This window comes from Stomoxys calcitrans, chromosome 5 (assembly GCF_963082655.1).
Source record: "Stomoxys calcitrans chromosome 5, idStoCalc2.1, whole genome shotgun sequence".
In the NCBI taxonomy this organism is placed as follows: Eukaryota; Metazoa; Arthropoda; class Insecta; order Diptera; family Muscidae; genus Stomoxys; species Stomoxys calcitrans.
The window spans coordinates 48,434,538-48,454,523 of NC_081556.1; the positions used below are offsets into that span (position 1 = coordinate 48,434,538).

The 19,986-nt window shown below is 41.5% G+C and overlaps 1 protein-coding gene across 1 annotated transcript in view; it reads left to right on the forward strand.

Moving 5' to 3' along the window:
- LOC106093199 (uncharacterized) overlaps positions 1 to 19,986 on the forward strand; it is a 146,404-nt gene that overhangs the window by 93,995 nt on the left and 32,423 nt on the right. The window contains exons 4-5 of the mRNA XM_059369282.1: positions 2,422 to 2,623; positions 8,327 to 9,139. Coding sequence (XP_059225265.1) covers positions 2,422 to 2,623; positions 8,327 to 9,139 — 1,015 coding nt within the window. The remainder of the gene's footprint in view (positions 1 to 2,421; positions 2,624 to 8,326; positions 9,140 to 19,986) is intronic.

The window sequence follows — 19,986 nt, forward strand, 5'->3', positions numbered from 1 at the left end:
TACTTCTGAAAAGCAACTACTGAGTTTCGAATGGAAACTCACTTCCACTCACTTCACTTTTTGATGTAATTCCGTTCGCAACATAGCGATAAATCCATTTCCGATCATATGAATGTCATTGGTCCTCGTTAAAATTTAAGAAAACTTGTCATGTCCGTCCGTCCGTCTGCCCATGTGTCTGTTGAAATCACGCGTATAACAAAATATTTATCTTTTTAGTAGCTATATCTAAAAATCAACCGATATGAACCATATACGACTCGGATGTCGAAAGGTCTAACATAAGTCACTGTGTCAAATTTCAGTAATATCGAATTATAAGTGCGGCTCCAAAACCTTAAATTGAGAGATCGGTCTATATTCCAGCTATATTCAAATCTGCGCCGATTTGGGCCCAATTTAAAAGGGCTATCGAGGGGCCTAACACAACTCACTGTTCCAAATTTCAGCGACATCGGACAATAAATGCGCCTTTTATGGGTCCAAAACCTTAAACCGAGAGATCGATCTATATGACAACTATATCCAAATCTGGATCGATCTGGGCCATATGGAAGAAGGATGGCGAAGGCCTCAATACATCTCACTGTCCCAAATTTTGACAACATCGGACAATAATTGCGCCTCTTATGGGCCCAAAACCTTAAATCGAGAGATCGGTCTATGTGGCAACTATATCCAAATCTGACCCGATCAGGGTCAAATTGATGAAAGAAATCGAAGGGTCTAAGATAACTCATTGTTCCAAATTTCAACTATATCGGATAATAAATGTGGCTTTTATGGGCCTAAGACCCAAAAACGGAGGATCGGTCTATATGGCAGCTATATCCAAATCTGGACCGATCTGGGCCAAATGGACGAAGGATATCGAAGGGCCTAACACAATTCACTGTCCCAAATTTCATCAATATCGGATAATAAATGTGGTTTTTATGGACCCAAGGCCTTAAATAGAGAAATCGGTCCATACGACAGCTTTATCCAAATCTGAACCGATCAGGACCAAATTAAAGAAAGATGTCGAAGGGTCTAAGACAACTCACTGTCCTAAATTACAGCAAAATCGGATAAAAAATGTGGCTTTTATGGGCCAAAGACCCTAAATCGGAGGATCGGTCTATATGCAGCTATATCCAAATCTGGACCGATCTGAGTCAAGTTTACGAAGGATGTGGAAGGGAGTATCTCAACTTACTGTCCCAAATTTCAGCAAAATCGGATAATAAATGTGGCTTTTATGGGCCTAAGACCCTGAATCGGGCGATCGGTCTATATGGGGGCTATATTAAGATATAGTCCGATATAGCTCATCTTCGAGCTTATCCTGCGTATGGAAAAAAAAAGAATCTGTGCAAAATTTCAGCTCAATATCTCTATTTTTAAAGACTGTAGCGTGATTTCAACAGACGGACGGACAGACGGACGGGCATGTCTAGATCGTCTTAGATCTTTACGCTGATCAAAAATATATATACTTTATAGGGTCGGAAATGGATATTTCGATGTGTTGCACACGAAATGACAAAATGAATATACCCCCATCCTTCGATAAAAATCAACAAACAACATTTTTCTCACTCACTGAGAGATGATTGTGATATGTGGCGTATAATGAATGTAATTGGCAAAGCGCAATAAGTATACGCAACCCGTTACATAACAATGATCAATCCACATTTAAAGTGTCTCAAAAATTTTATGTAAATTATATGGCTTATCAGCAAGGCTTTTAAGAAAATAAACCCGATTAAAATTCTCACTTAAGAAGTCTGGCGTTTTACATAAAAGTTGAAAAATCGTGAATGGGTGAGACAGAGAGCGAGATGGGGGAAGAGAGTGTTCAACATGAAAACAAAAAACACTTAAGTCTCTTTGCTGGTAATTGCCTTTATAGATGCTTCATTTGATGAAACAATAGGACATGTAATAACAATAACTTGCATAAACACACACACACACATCAATGCACTTTTGTACATTTAATATCTTCACTCATATGCTACATCTACATATAACTATCTATTAGTAATTGCAATTGTATGAGTCATATGTGTGTGTGTCGTAGAGTATCTAGTCAAAGAAAGAAGAAAACAAATAAAACTGGATCAGAACAAATCTAGTGAACTAATGGAAAAAAAATAAATTCTAATGGAAAACAAATCCTTTTATGCTTTAACAAATTGCATAGATTCCCACGCATACATGTCGATGTATGAGCATGTTGATTTATTGTGTAACTGCTACTTTTGCCACAAAAGCCTTAATGCTAACGAGATTTGTGTCATGCTTTGTGCAACTGCAACAACTTCTGCTTTCATAATACAGACCTTATGTGTGTGTGTGCGAGTCTGAATATACGTATCTGCCAATATATACAACAATAATTTTTATCTCCATATCGTATTTTTCTATTTTCAGATAAATTGTAAAAATTGTAAATATGATGCCATAATTGGTGACACCAGCACTAATAATGTCTATGACAACTATAAATGCAGCAACATTGACAATAGTCTATCGGATGAACTGACAGCTGCCATGGGCGGTGGAGGAGGAGCAGCAGTAGTATCAGCAGCAACATCCTCTCCAACACCAACAGCAAAACTGGGACTAAAGGATGGTAAGTAGACTATTGGCATAACTAACTAGCCTTATTTCTGGGGCGAGGATCAAAACCATTTAAAAAGTAACAAGCAACAAGTAAAAGCGTGCTAAGTTCGGCCGGGCCGACTCTTGGGAACCCATCACCATGGATTCTGCTAAAAATGTATACAAGATAAATTTAGTTGAAGAGCATTACTTTATTTTATATACCAAACTTCTGTCAAACCAGCAAAAATTGAAGCTTCTAGGGAAGGTTATAGACCGATTTGGACCGTGCTTAGCACAGTTATTGAAAGTCATAAAGGAACAGCACATGCAAAATTTCATCCAGATCGAAAGAAAATTGCGGCTTCCAGGGTTTCAAGAAGTCAAATCGGGAGATCGGTTTATATGGGAGCTATATCAGATTCCTGATATAGTTACCTAGGGGAGAATGCCATAAATCGTGGCAATTATGGCAATTATGTCCAGACAGTAGGCCTTTAAACTTGGCCATTAACGAGGTCACAGCATCCAACCGACGTTATGTACCCTTTGTATAGCTTTATCTCGGTAGTACCGGACTTGACTGCTATCCCCATAAATTCCATGTAGAGGTCACATCAGGAGTGGCAGAGATTCATCTGTACTGCGAGACTCAGGAAATCTACTACATCGCCAATCTTGCCTCGGAGACCATTGCAATGCCATTGCTAGAAAGATACACTTCTCGGCACTGCCCTCCAATATTGGTTCTGGGGTGTTGCTATTGCATATATTGGCTCACGGGAGAATATGGAGGTATCACATTATCCGACGACAAGGACGCCGAAGGCGACCACAACGATGGTTGTGATTCACTGCTGTCTTGCAACATATTCAGAGCGACTATACTATCGTAGTGTTGTAGGGCCAGAGCAAAATCGGAAATGCACCCACTTCTTGCACCGGTTACACCTCACCGACACCAACCGATTACGGAGGTGGCTCTGGCACACCGAACAGAACTAAGGTTCGGGGTTCAACCAAAAGTATACGGAGGTGGCACTCCGGGATGTGCCCCTTCCATTACGAAAAAAAAGACAAACACATACACTGAGGGGGGCCCGCCTCCTCTGAGCACTCTCTGGATGTTTCCTAACTTTGTCATTGCCCCGTTATATAAAGTTGACAGGTCGCTATTGTACATACGAATAAAATAAAAGAATCGGGTGGACCGGGTTTAGAGACTGGATAAACCATACGTAGGATACAGGTAGATACATTTTGGCTCCCATGACATAAAGGTAAGGGCGAACTGGCGCAGGGAATTTCGCAAATTTTGGAGGTTATTTCATCGACACTCCAATGGGCGACCACCATAACCTATTACGGACTTTGGCTTAGGAGGGATTAGAAACCATCTGCTACTCAGACTATGGTATAATACATCTCAGGGGTAAGGATTCGAATTAGAAACGCAGAATGGCCGAAAGGGTCATGGAGATGGGGGATAGGGGTACGCACTTTAAACCAGAGAAGACTAATATCTGCCTTTTCACGAGAAAGATAAAGGTTTGACGCTTTACGTTTCCTCAATGGAAAGATTTCGATTAGGCCATAAGTTCCGACAAGTTCAAATACTTAGGAGTGATTGTGAACAGCAAACTGAACTGAAAGTGTCATATTCGGGAACGTAATGAGAAGGTTCAAAGATGTTGGACACTATGAAGATGGGCCGTAGGCTTGAGATGGGGCCTGAATCCAACGATAGTGCACCGGCTCTATGAGAGCCTGGTTACACCAATACTTACTTATGCCTCCACATTTTTATACCCACCACCGAAGGATGGGGGTATATTAATTTTGTCATTCCGTTTGCAACACATCGAAATATCCATTTCCGACCCTATAAAGTATATATATTCTTGATCAGCGTAAAAATCTAAGACGATCTAAACATGTCCGTCCGTCTGTCTGTTGAAATCACGCTACACTCTTTAAAAATAGAGATATTGAGCTGAAATTTTCCACCGATTCTTTTTTTGTCCATAAGCAGGTTAAGTTCGAAGATAGGCTATATCGGATTATATCTTGATGTAGCCCCCATATAGACCGATCCGCCGATTTAGGGTCATAGGCCCATAAAAGCCACATTTATTATCCGATTTTGATGAAATTTGCGGCAGTCAGTTGTGTTAGGCCCTTCGACATCCTTCGTCAATTTGGCTCAGATCGGTCCAGATTTGGATATAGCTGCCATATAGACCGATCCACCGATTTAGGGTCTTGGGCCCATAAAAGCCACATTTATTATCCGATTTCGCTGAAATTTGGGACAGTGATTTGCCTTAGGCCCTTCGACTTCCTTCGTTAAATTGGCCCAGATCGATCCAGATTTGAATATAGCTGCCATATAGATCGATCCTCCGATTTATGGTGTAAGGCCCATAAAAGCCACATTCATTATCCGATTTTGCTGAAATTTGGGACAGTGAGTTGTGTTAGGCACTTTGACATATCTCTTCAATTAGGTCCAGATCGGTTCAGATTTGGATATAGATGCCATTTAGACCGATCTCTCGATATTAGGTTTTGGGTCCATAAAAGGCGCATTTATTGTCCGATGTCGCCGAAATTCGGAACAGAGAGTTAAGTTAAGCCCCTTGACATACTTCTGCAATATCGCACAGATCGGTCCAGATTTGGATATAGCTGCCATATAGACCGATCTCTCTATTTAAAGTTTAGGGCCCATAAAAGAGGCGTTTATTGTCCGATTTCGCCGAAATTTGGGACAGTGCTTTGTGTTATGCTCTTCGACATGTTTATGCAACTTGGCGCAAATCGGTCCAGATTTGGATATAGCTGCCATGTAGACCGATATCTCGATTTAAAGTCTTGGCCCCATAAAAGGTGCATTTATAATCTGATTTCACTGAAATTTGACACAGTGACTTATGTTCGACTTTTCGACATCGGTGTCGTATATAGTTCAGATCGGTATGAGGTATATGAATATAAGGTATGATACTTTCACCGAATTTTGATGAAAGGTGGTTTACATATATACCCGAGGTGGTGGGTATCCAAAGTTCGGCCCGGCCGAACTTAACGCCTTTTTACTTGTTTTGGAATGCGATGGAAAAAAAGTGGAGCACAGAGACAATTTTAACATATTCAGAGAATATGTGGTTTCGACATAGACAAGGCGACTCACAGAGGGATGGGGAAAAAAAATTTGCGGAAATAATGGTGCCATTGTCACTGATATGCATTAGTCGATGGTGATTAGGGTAATTGTGCCCTTTGGGCAATAAGAAGTTTCGACTCATTTAAGTCGCCAGGCCCTGATGATGTATCACCGCTTGAATTACAAGCTGTGTCTGATACACTGGTTCCCTGGCTTAGGGAGATATACTCTGCGTGCATCAGAATGTCATATATACCTGTGGGATGGAGGGACATGAAAGTCATCTTCATTGTGAAAGCAGGAAAACCCTACCACATGAAGGCGAAAGATTTTCATCTTATTGGTCTGTCATCCTTTATGCTGAAGACTCTTGAGAGGTTGAAAGAAACATACCTCAGGGCAAAGATCCCTGGAGATCGCCTGTAGCGGCAGCAGCATACATATAGTAAAGGCAAATCCACTGAAACAGCGCTTCACTACCTAGTTGGCTACATAGAGGGTTCTATCGCTGTCAAGGAATATACAATGGTAGCATTTCTTGACATTGAAGGTGCTTTCAATAATGTAAAACCGACGTCAATCAGGAAGGAGTTGGAGTTCCTAGGCATCAACTCTTCCGTAAGAAAGTTTATTAATAACTTACTTACTAAAAGATGAATTGCGGTAGGCTTGGGATCTGTGGATCTAAAAATATGGGTAAGCAGAGCAACACCTCAGAGAAGTGTACAGTCTCTTGTACTTTGGAATATAGCCATTAACAATATATTATTGTCTCTGGAAGAAAAAGGCGTAAAAGTGAAGAAAAAGGCTGAAAGGGGAAAGTTGCAGCACTCTAAGAGATATACTTCAGGAAGCTCTACGTACAACAACAAAGTGAGCTACCAAAGGGGGTCTGGCTATAAATCCGTGCAAGACAGAGGTAGTTCCTTTCAGCAGGAGATCCAAATTGCCTACAGTGGACCCTGTCTCCTTGGGTGGAGAGAATGTACCATTTGTTTTGCTGGACAGGAAATTAAACTTCAAATCCAACATTTCGGAAAGGATCAGATCTATAATATATGGTGTTGTTGTATGGTGGACGGCGCTTCAAAAATCCACCTTCTGCTCAATGCTTAAAAGGATCTAAAGGAGGGCTCGTTTGTGCATGACAGCCGCACTGAGGACAACACCTAATGCACTGAATTTAATGCTACATCTAAAGCCTCTGTACATTGTGGCTACCCAAATTGCAGTGACGACTGCCGTGAGGTTAAGGGAGCTTTCTCTGCGTTATCCTTGATAGAATATCCGATGTTCCTGGCAGTGTGAATTACACCCTACCTGAGCCGCCTTTTGATAAAAATTACTGTACCACTATTCCTGATAGAACCGATGGAACTACGATATCCCTGGACAATCCCATGGCAGCCGGTTGTACGTACCGGATTGACCCGATGGAGTTCTTCATCGGCAAGGGCTGCCGCCTCATTGTATAACACACTGCTACAACAACAACAACAACGATATCCCTGGTCACAGAAGTTATATAGACTTCTATACAGGTGGTTCCGAACTAAACGACCAGGTGGGCTTTGGAGTGTACTCCAAAGATCTAGAACTGGTCGCTCGACTGTCGCAGATCTCTCAACGAGATGGTTGAACAGTTCAAAATTCACCTGTTCTGGGTGCCGAGCCACAGAGATATCCCAGGGAATTGTAAAGCGGACGAGCTTGCGAGACTAGGAACTACCCTACACATTCCAGGGATACTGGAATATGTGGATATGCTTCTAGCGATATGTTACCTAAGTTTTCAGGACCAGGCCCGAAGGGTAAAGATTGATAGATGGTCACAAAGAAGGGACTGTGAGCATTCCAAAACTATGTGGCCTAATCTAGACTTGAAGAGGTCTACACTGCTTTGCTGTCATTGGGTAGAACAGACGCCTCAGTCATTGTGTCCGTCATCATAGGTCCTGTCTAATCGGAAAACATGCCGACAGACTGAAGGTTGGCAGCAACGACTTTTGCAGAAGCTGTGAGGACATCGAAGAATAAGAGACTATAGAGCACCTACTGTGTGTGTGTCCCGCACTAGCGGTTAGAAGGAGCTCCACTTTAGGTTCTCATTTCTTTGGGAACCTGTCTGCTTTATAAAGCGATCTGGATGGTTCAACGGTAGGAACTAGAAGGCATCTTTCTTCTTCTGTTTCTGTGGAATCACAATGGACTAAAACGTCTAAGTGAGTCTGATGGCAGACTGTCACTTAAATATACAAATTTACCCTTTCTTGTGAACATTTTTAAGACGAGCGAATGAAAATTGTGACTTATGCCTGGCACACAAATCAACATGGAATGAAAGGCAGAATGACATGGCTATACACCACATTGGTGGTGTAGGGTATACAAATTTGAATTGAACTGATAGCGAATTAAAAACTTATTTTATTTGGAACAATAAAATCAATAACTTATTTATGGCTTCTTTGAGTTGCGTTATTTTGTTCTCTTCTCTCTCTCTCTCTCTCTCTCTCTCCCTTGACATTGCTAACAATTGTTTTCCCATCTGTTTTAAAACTTTTCAAGGAAAACTCAATCAACAACACCAATTAAGCGCCTGCATGCAATTGAAAATGTCACCAACCATGGGAGTTACAACAGGGCAACAGCAACAGCAGCAGCAACAGTACTATCAGCAAAGGCCAGATGTCATGCTAATGACAACTGGCCACAAATTGTCTTCAACGGGTGGCACTGGCACAAACTGTCGTTTGGTTCTGCCGCCACCCAATTCTTCGGCAGCCGGTGCGGCAATCACAGCAACGCCACGTTATTACTCGCCACCCATGGCCACCTACCACATAGTCTCCTCGGCTTCGGCAAACTCCTCACCCACCCACCAGCAGGCCATACGACACTACATCATACCGCCCACATCGGTGCCTGTGAGTGGTGGAGGTGGCACGCATCACTTTATGGCCGTACCCACAAATATGCTGCGTTTTCAAACTTCTGCCATTGCCACGGGCGGTTTAGGTGCTGGTGCAGGTGGCACTACCTCCAATCTTAGCATAAATCCCTTGGCAAGTGGTTCCACCACAACAGTTTACTTTCCAATTGTTACACCAGCTGCCATGGCACAAAATCCATTAGCATTATCGGCAGGCACAACGGGCCAGGCGACGACCACCATATTGGCGGCAGCATCTTCGCTGGCCTCATCAGCGGCCACTACCTCCATGCAACAACCTTTGGTTAAATATCACACCATACAAATGCCCCATCGAAGGAAACAAAGTTTGAGTGTGGCTAATGGTGAGGGCACAGAAGGTTCGGCCAGAGAAGATGATGAAACGTTGCCACCCCCTCCACCGGCCTATCAAACGGCCACTATACATGGTAAGTGGAAGGAAAATTGCTTTTATATGCGATTTTTTTTTTATATAAAACAAATATTTTTTAAGTAAATTGTAAAAGACCAGAACAAAGGTAAATTGAAATGAAATTTTTGTTAAAAAAATGTGGAGTTCGATCATATAGGTCATCCTAGCATGAAATACGTTACGGCAATACAGTAAATAAAAAACTTCGAAAAAGGGCAAAAGGAGGAATATGGTCCAATAACGTAAATTAAAAACAAAAGGATCGAGTTACAACTTTAAGAAGTTGAATATGGTAAGCCTTTAGTAAGGCACCAAAACTGAGTGCGGGTTTATATGAGGCTATTTATTCGCCATGAATATTGAAAGATGTCTTAAAAAAGTTAAAACAAGAGACCGGCTTATAAGGGGCTTGTATGAGCGATATGAACTAGAACAAGTAAAAGCGTGCTTAGTTCGGCTGGGCCGAATCTTATATACCCGCCACCATGGGATCGATTTATATGGGAGCTGTATCAGGCTATAGACTGATTCAGACCGTAATAAACACTTATGTTGATGGTCATGGGAGGAACTGTAGTACAAAATTTCAGGCAAATCGGATAATAATTGCGACCTCTAGAGGCCCAAGAAGTCAAGATCCCAGTTCGGTTTATATGGCAGCTATATCAGGTTATGAACCGATTTGAACATTATTTGACACAGTAGTTGAAAGTCATAGTAAAATACGCCATACGAAATTTCAGCCAAATCAGATGGGAGTTGCGCCCTCTAGAAGCTCAAGAAGTCAATACCCCAGATCGGTTAATATGGCAGCTATATCAGGTTATAAACCGATTTGAACCATACTTGGCACAGTTGATGAATATCATAACAAAATATTTCGCGCACAATTTCATTCAAATCGGATAAGAATTGTGCCCTCTAAAGGCTCAAGAAGTCAAGACCCAAGATCGGTTTATATGGCAGCTATATCAAAACATGGAGCGATTTGGCCCATTTACAATCCCAACCGACCTACACTAATAAAAAGTATTTGTGCAAAATTTCAAGCGGCTAGCGTTACTCTTTCGGAAGTTAGCGTGCTTTCGACAGACAGACGGACGGACATGGCTAGATCGATATAAAATTTCACGACGATCAAGGATATATATAATTTATGGGGTCTCAGACGAATATTTCGAGTCGTTACAAACAGAATGACGAAATTAGTATTCCCCCCATCCTATGGTGGAGGGTATAAAAATTAAACCTACTTATCTCATGTTCTTATACCCTCCACCATAGGGTGGTGGTATTCTAATTTCGTCGATCTGTTTGTAACACCCCGAAATATGCGTCAGAGACCCCATAAAGTATATAAATTCTTGATCGTCATGTCATTTTAAGTCGATCTAGCCATATCCGCCTGTCCGTCCGTCCGCCGACCGTCTGTCTGTCGAAAGCACTCTAACTTTCGAAGGAATAAAGCTAGCCGCTTGAAATTTTGATCTGGGATCTTGACTTCTTGAGCCTCTAGAGGGCACAATTCTCATCCGATTTGGAAGAAATTTTTGTACAACGGCTTCTCCCATGACCTTCTTCATACGTGTCTAATATGGTCTGAACCGATCAATAGCTTGATGCAGCTCCTATATAAACCTATCTCCCGATTTGCCTTCTTGTTTTTATACCCTCCACCATAAGATGGGGGGTATACTAATTTCGTCATTCTGTTTGTAACTACTCGAAATATTCGTCTGAGACCCCATAAAGTATATATATTCTTGTTCGTCGCGACATTTTATGTTGATCTAGCCGCGTCCGTCCGTCTGTCCGTTCGTCCGTCTGTCCGTCCGTCCGTCTGTCTGTCGGAAGCACGCTAACTTCCGAAGGAGTAAAGCTAGCCGCTTGAAATTTTGCACAAATACTGAAGCACGCTAACTTCCGAAGGAGTAAAGCTAGCCGCTTGAAATTTTGCACAAATACTTCCTATTAGTGTAGGTCGGTTGGTATTGTAAATGGGCCATATCGGTAAATGTTTTGATATAGCTGCCATATAAACCGATCTTGGGTCTTGACTTCTTAAACCTCTAGAGTGAGCAATTCTTATCCGATTGGAATGAAATTTGGCACGACGTGTTTTGTTATGATATCCAACAACTGTGCCAAGTATGGTTCAAATCGGTCCATAACCTGATATAGCTGCCATATAAACCGATCTTGGGTCTTGACTTCTTGAGCATCTAGAGGGCGCAATTCTTATCCGATTGGAATGGAATTTTGCACGACGTGTTTTGTTATGATACCCAAAAACTGTGCCAATTATGGTTCAAATCGGTTCATAACCTGATATAGCTGCCATATAAACCGATCTTGGGTCTTGACTTCTTGAGCCTCTAGAGGGCGCAATTCTTATCAGATTGGAATGAAATTTTGCACGACGTGTTTTGTTATGATATCCAACAACTGTGCTGAGTATGGTTTAAATCGGTCCACAACCTGATATAGCTGTCATATAAACCGACCTTGGGTCTTGACTTCTTGAGCCTCTAGAGGGCACAATTCTTATCCGATTTGAATGAATTTGTGCACGAAGTATTTCGTTATGATATCCAACAACTGTGCTAAGTATGGTTCAAATCGGTCAATAACCTGATATAGCTGTCATATAAACAGATCTGGGGACTTGACTTCTTGAGCTTCTAGAGGGCGCAATTCCTATCCGATTTGGCTGAAATTTTACATGACGTATTTTCTTCTTATTTTCAACAACTGTGTCAAATAAGGTTTAAATCGGTTCACACCCTGATATAGCTGCCATATAAACCGATCTGGGATCTTGACTTCTTGACCCCTAGAGGTCGCAATTATTATCCGATATGCCTGAAATTTTAATTTTGTACGACGGATCCTCTCATGACCATCAACAAACGTGTTTATTATGGTCTGAATCGGTCTATAGCCCGATACAGATCACATATAAATCGTTCTCTCTATTTTACTTCGTGAGCCCAATTCTTATACGAATTGGCTGACATTTTACACTTCAACATATAATTCTCCTCCAATATATAATTTAATTGTGGTCCGAACCGGACCATATCTTGATATCGCTCTAATAGCAGAGCAACTCTTTTCTTATATCCTTTTTTGACTAAGAAGAGATGCCGGGAAAAGAACTCGACAAATGCGATCCATGGTGGAGGGTATATGAGATTCGGCCCGGCCGAACTTAGCACGCTTTTACTTGTTATACCCACCACCGACGGATGGGGGTATATTCATTTTGTCATTCCGTTTGCAACACATCGAAATATCCATTTCCGACCCTATAAAGTATATATATTCTTGATCAGCGTAAAAATCTAAGACGATCTAGACATGTCCGTCCGTCTGTCCGTCTGTCTGTTGAAATCACCCTACAGTCTTTAAAAATAGAGATATTGAGCTGAAATTTTGCACAGGCTCGTTTCTTCTCCATAAGCAGGTTAAGTTCGAAGATGGGCTATATCGGACTATATCTTGATATAGCCCCCATATAGATCGATCCGCCGATTTAGGGTCTTAGGCCAATAAAGGCCACATTTATTATCCGATTTTGCTGAAATTTGGGGCAGTGAGTTGTGTTATGCCCTTCGACATCGTCCGTCAATATGGCTCAGATCGGTCCAGATTTGGATATAGCTGCCATATAGACCGATCCTCCAATTTAGGGTCTTAGGCCCATAAAAGCCACATTTATTATCCGATTTTGCTGAAATTCGGGACAGTGAGTTGTGTTAGGTCCTTCGACATCTTCCGTCAATATGGCTCAGATCGGTTTAGATTTTGATATAGCTGCCATATAGACCGATCCTTCGATTTAGGGTCTTAGGCCCATAAAAGTCACATTTATTAGCGGATTTTGCGGAAATTTGGGGCAGTGAGTTGTGTTTAGCCCTTCGACATCCTCCGTCAATTTGGCCCAGATCGGTTAAGATTTGGATATAGCTGCCATATAGACCGATCCTCCGATTTAGGGTCATAGGCCTATAAAAGCTACATTTATTACCCGATTTTTCTGGAATTTAGGGCAGTGACTTGTCTTAGGCCCTCCGACGTCCTCCGTCAATACGGCTCAGATCGGTTCAGATTTGAATATAGCTGCCATATAGACCGATCCTCCGATTTAGGGTTATAGACCCATAAAAGCCACATTTATTATCCGATTTTGCTTAAAATTTGGGACAGTGAGTTGTGTTAGACCCTTCGACATCGTCCGTCAATATGGCTCAGATCGGTTCAGATTTGGATATAGCTGCCATATAGACCGATCCTCCGATTTAGGGTCATAGGCCTATAAATGCTACATTTATTACACGATTTTGCTGAAATTTGGGGCAGTGAGTTGTGTTTGGCCCTTCGACATCCTCCGTCAATTTGGCCCAGATCGGTTAAGATTTGGATATAGCTGCCATATAGACCGATCCTCCAATTTAGGGTCTTAGGCCAATAAAGGCCAGATTTGGATATAGCTGCCATATAGACCGATCTCTCGGTTTTAGGTTTTGGGGCCATCAAAAGCGAATTTATTGTCCGATGTTGCCGAAATTTGGGACAAAGAGTTAAGTTAAGCCCCTCCACATATTTCTGCAAGTTGGTCTAGATCGATCAAGATTTGCATATAGCTGCCATATAAACCGATCTCTCGATTTAAAGTCTTGGCCCCATAAAAGGCGCATTTTTAATCCGATTGCACAGAAATTTGACACACTGACTTATGTTATGCTTTTCGACATCCGTGTGGTATATAGTTCAGATCGGTTTATTTTTAGATATAACTACTAAAAAGACCAATATTTTGTTATATACAATTCAACAATAACTTTTACTTATTAGTATCTGGTCCAAATCGGAACATAGCTGCTATGGGGCATAAGGTATGAATTTTGCACCGGATTTTGAGGAAAGGTGGTTCACATATATATCCGAGGTGGTGGGTATCCAAAGTTCGGCCCGGCCGAACTTAACGCCTTTTTACTTGTTTTTTTTTTTATTTTGTTTGAACCGGACGTTTTGTTATTTCTCTCCACAAGAATATTCTGTAACACTTAATTGGTAGTAGTATTCGGAAAAAAATTAAGGATAGCTGCGATAAGTAATCCATTAGGCGGTTAATGATCGGCGTCTGTTTTCAGTGAAGTGGCCGATGTGGAACCAACAGCTGCGGTGGTGGCGTCTAGCAGTAGCATGTCGCCTGCTACTGAGGCATCGGCTAGTGGAGTGACTGCTCCAGGCCTCACAAGCCCGGTTCGAGTCTTAAGGACAAGCCTTTATCTTTATCTTCGCATGCCTTTAATTTGCCTATGCCATCGGCCTTGTCTGGTAAACCAATACGTTCTTTAAGAGTTTGGAATAATAAGAGGCGCTTCGCTCTCGGGTTTATTGAGAGGCTTGGTGGGAATGATCCTAAGACTCTCACCAATAAAGAGAGAGACTCCCTAAATTGGGCTCGCGGATTCACTGCTAAGGCTACCCCAAAGGCTGAAAGACTAGATTCGGAAACGGCATTGCAGTCAGCCAAAAGCTGCGGTCACCTGGAGGGCATCCCCTGCCAAAAAAAAAAATTAAGACAAACAATTGTAATATGGGTCAAGGAACCACGGTAATATGGCTAGGGACAGCTTGGTGATGGTAGTTGTCGACAAGGGTGAAAAACAGGGCTGTAGAAACATTTGAAGTGGGATATTCAATGGACTGTTATACTCCGATGTCCTTACGGAAATACCAGGGCCTTCTCCAGTTTGTAATGATGCAGGCTGGTATCGACGCTGATACAAACTAATTGCTTTCGGGGATCAATGCTCAATTGAAATGTATCGTTGCGAAGGCTGGCGAGATCTGGATTTAGACGACAAGGAAAATTTTCTTCTCAACCAATGGCACACACTTGGATACGAAGGATTTCCTCAGATCCTGAATCTATACTTGGTAGACTAAGGGTCTGTAATTCCAATCTGGAAAGTTGCTAGATTGGATGAGACTGATGGCGACCGGAGAAATGCAGTATTAGTTCTAAACTCCTGCTGTCTTATGAATTTCTATTCTAAGGGCTCAACATGTTGAAACTGAAGGTCTATAGAAGCGGTGGAGTTGGGGAATCAGGAGACGACTCAGCGGTTGTTGCTGAACACTTGCCTGGGGAATTCTCGACCACATCGCTAAAGTATGGCGGATTGCAGCAGACGGAAAATCATCAAATATTGCAAATTTTGCCCATGAACATTCCACTAAGGAACAGGGGCAAACTTGTCACATATTAAAGAGTGCAGTTCGACTCAATGAAAATGGGCCCTCCTTTTTATAGCCGAGTCCGAACGGCATGCCGCAGTGCGACAACTCTTTGGAGAGAAGTTTTATATGGCATAGTACCTCACAAATATTGCCAGCATTAGGAGGGGAAAACCATGGGGGTATATGCTGATGGGAGGTATATTAATTTTGTCATTCCGTTTGCAGCACATCGAAAAATCCATTTCCGACCCCATAAAGTGTATATATCTAGCCATGTCCGTCCGTCTGTATGTTGAAATCACGCTACAGTCTTTAAAAATCGAGATATTGAGCTGAAACTTTGCACAGATTCCTTTTTTGTCCATAAACAAGTAAGGTTCAAAGATGGGCTACATCGGGCTATATCTTGATATAGCCCCCCTATAGACCCATCGGCCGATTTAGGGTCTTAGACCCATAAAAGCTACATTTATTATCCGATTTTGCTGAAATTTGGGACAGTGAGTTGTGTTAGACCCTACCACATCCTTCTTCAATTTAGCCAAGATCGGTTCAGATTTGGATACAGCTGCCATATAGACCGATTTGCAGATTTATCGTCTTGCGCCCATAAAAGCCACATTTATTATTCGATTTTGCTGAAATTTGGGACAGTGAGTTGCTTTAGGCCCTTTGACATCCCTCATCAATTTGGCCTAGATCGGTCTAGATTTGAATATAGCTGCCATATTGTTCGATATCGTTAAAATTTGTGACAGTGAATTGTGCAAGGCTCTTCCATCGGTCCATATTTTGATATAGCTGTCATATAGACCGATCCTCGGATTTAGGGTCTTAGGCCCATAAAAGCCACTTTTATTATTCGATTTTGCTGAAATTTGAGACGCTGAGTTGTATTAGACCCTCCGACATCCTTCTTCAATTTGGCCCTGATCGGTTCAGATTTGGATATAGCTGCCATATAGACCGATCCTCTGATATAGGGTCTTAGGCACATAAAAGCCACATTTATTATCCGAAATTTGGGACAGTGAGTTGCGTTGGGCCCTTCGGTATCCTTCTCCAATTTGACTCAGATCGGTCCAGATTTGGATATAGATGCCATGTAGACCGATCTCTCGATTTATGGTTTTAGGCCCATAAAAGGCGCATTTATTTCCGATAGGGCCGAAATTTGGGACAGCGAGTTGTGTAAGCCTCTTCGATGTTTTTCTGCAACTTGGCCCAAATCGGTCAAGATTTGGATATAGCTGTCATATAGACCGATATCTCGATTTAAGGTTTTGGGCCCATAGAAGGCGCATTAATTGTCTGATGTCGCCGAAATTTGGGACAGTGAGTTATGTAAGTCTCTTCGATATTTCTTTACAACTTTGCCCAAATCGGTCCAGTTTTGAATATAGCTGTCATATAGACCGATGTCTCGATTTAAAGTCTTGGCCTCATAAAAGGCGTATTTATAATTCGATTTCACTGAAATTTGACACAGTGACTTATGTTAGCCTTTTCGATATCCGTGCTGTATATGATTCAGATCGATATATTTTTAGATATGGCTACTTAAAAGACCAATATTTTGTTATACACAATTGAACAATGACTTGTTAGTATTTGGTCCAAATCGGAACATATTCCGATAGAGCTGCTATGAGGGATAAGGTATGCATTTTTCACCGGATTTTGACGAAAGGTGGTTTACACATATATCCGAGGTGGTGGGTATCCAAAGTTCGGTCCAGCCGAACTCAACACATTTTTACTTCTTTTGGTTTAGAAGAGATAGTCTTACAGAATTTGTGCAGAAATTTATTCCAATCCGCTTTTCTTCTGTTTAGCCAAGGGATCACTTCTGTAGTATTTTCTCCAAGGCAGAATTTAATATCACGATGATCAGAGAAACTGTGTACATCCAACACTTCCCAGTCGCATATTCTTGCGCTTATATCTTCCTATACAAAGGTATTATCTAGTACCTCCTGCCTGATCCTGGTAATAAAGGTCAGTTTATCCCTTTTATTACAAATCACCAGATTGCAACTTATAATATATTTGATAAGCAGCTCAACCCTTTCGTTGACATCCGAAATTCCCCACATCTGGTGATGGGCATTAGCACACTTCCTACAATGAGTTTCTTCTTCCCTACAGAACCGACTTCAACCAGCAACATAAGGTTTGAAGGCGGAATCGTGTGCCGTTTATATGGAAGCCAGCCAGTAATGAGACTTGTTTATTTCAAGGCTGCCTACTACTGAATCTTCAGTGCTTATGAACGGAAGTAGCAAAATATTTAGACTACTGTTTCCAAGAATACAATCTCTGTGTCTCCCATTCTCCACACCCTTGGGCAATTTCCAGAATTCTTAGTCCACGAACCATTCCTCCAGACACCCATGGTTCCTGGATAAGAAGCAGATAAGAACGTCAAATCCACCTGCCATCAGGACGACCTTTAGTGCCGCCGAAACGGCCTTACAATGGTAGAGATTTATCTGTAGAAACCGGACCATAGCCAGGGTTCAGAACTTCCACAACTATTGTGTTAGCCTCGTCTTTTGATAATATATCTAAATCAGAACCGATGTTTTTAAAGATCGGGCTAAAGTTGTGGCTTCTACAGGCTCAAAGTCTATATCGGATGAAATATATATTAATTAGCTACAACTAAGTCCAAACCTGGTTCTATGAAATTTTTTACACGTATTGGGACGTCAAAAAAAACATTTCGTTCCAAAGCTTGTTTAAATTTGACTCAAATTGTGGCTTCTAGGGCCTTAAAAGGCTTTATCGGATGAAAGATATATTTGGACCTGTACCTTGCTATCGAAAATACATGGAGAGACAGACGGACATAGCTAAAAAAACCCTGTACTACAGTGGTGGTGTAGGGTATAATAAAAGTAGTGAGTGGACTATTTGATGTAGGGCATTATATAGTCGGCACCACCCGACTTTTGCCTTTCCTTACTGGTTTAATTTTGTTTAGAATATTCGCCACATTTTTACTTCCTTTGTTTCACAATTCACTGCAAGTTTTTCCCTGTTTGCTAAACAAATTTATTCAATCACAACAACAGCTGTTAAAATTTCCCGCTTCACTTTAATTTGCCACCAAACGACTCTAAAATGCCCGACTGCCTCGAAAATAGGGGAGCAAAAAAAAAAAGAAAAATCACAAAATTATCGCTTAAACTTGAATTCTGATTAGCATTCCCGACACATTTAACCATCCATAACATGGTCACGTCATCACACAACCGTTTGCGAACTCGTTAAACACTTCTTAACCACTCCGTTTACACACGGCTGGGCTTAGTGGCATGCTGCTACGGTTGTTGAAGCGCATGGTTGTCGGGAGCCAACGAAAACTCCATGGCGTTTAGCCTTCTGCACTACACAAAGCAATGAAAAAGTTTCAGTTGATTTTTAATTTAGTTTTGCGTATTTTTCCTCGCCGCCACTTCACATTCCAAAGAGCATTGTGGCAAGGAAAAAAGTGAATAACTCCACAATGGCCATGAATTTGCAGTTGCGAAGGATTGTCACTTCCTCATTGTTGTGAGTTAACTTATCGCCCATAGGAGACTCGAAGTATACACTACAGCCAGCAGCATGGTCTATTTCAGGCTTTAGAAAAAAACGTCTTCAAAATGCTGTTTCGACTTAGGCAGCCAAAAAAGTAAGCGAAAAAATATTTCGCCTAATTTTTCTTTAGTAGCATGTCACGGGCATAATGATACTTTATTTTTTCCCCTGAACATCAAAGGTAGCGGCAATAAGACTGCAAGGGTTCAGGTTTTCCGGCTATTGCTCTGCCCCAACTGATTTTTCCCCAAGGTTCGTGCAGTTCCTGGTATGTTTGCTTCCTGTTGCCAATCTGCGGTTGTTTATATCCCCTTTGGCTGCGAAACAAAATGAAACTGTTTTTCCTCGTTTTGCATTTTACTCGCCAGTCGCCTTCAATGGTCCCTAACAAAAGTTTTAATGTTTGTTTTAATTACATCTGACGCTTATAGCTGGCCAAGTGATTGGAGTGCAAAACAAAGTGGGGCCAGGAGACTCTCTACTCTCCGCAAAAGTTGGTAGGGGAAAGTGACTCCAATGTTTGGTGCCAGAGTATTTTTCTTTTTTTTTATTTCACTGTCTCTCTTTATTTGTCTCAAAAATACAATTTTCCGGATACTTTATCACAACAATGTTACAAAATTTTATGCAAAATGTGACAAATGCAGTTAGTTGAAGACAAGTGGTGGCCTCTCTATGAGATTATCTTTCAGCTGCATTGGGCAAAGCAGAACTTCTGTTAGCCTTGTCATTGTGTCACTTGGGCGCATGCATGTCAGTTACAGAATTGTTTAGCAAAGTTTTGATTGAAATTCGCGAATGTCGAAATAGCGGACTAACTCAGAAGACATTTAAATGTTAAAAACATTTAACGAGGGCAAGATGTAAACTTGGTTTAATACAAAAGCAAGTAAGGTAAGGCCAAATTCGGACGGTGCCAACTATATAATACCCTGTACCTACGGTTTAAGTGTCCATTGGGAGATAACATTTTACGGACCCTATATCCAACTCTGTGCCAATTCTCTTTGAAGTTCGGTAAAGGTA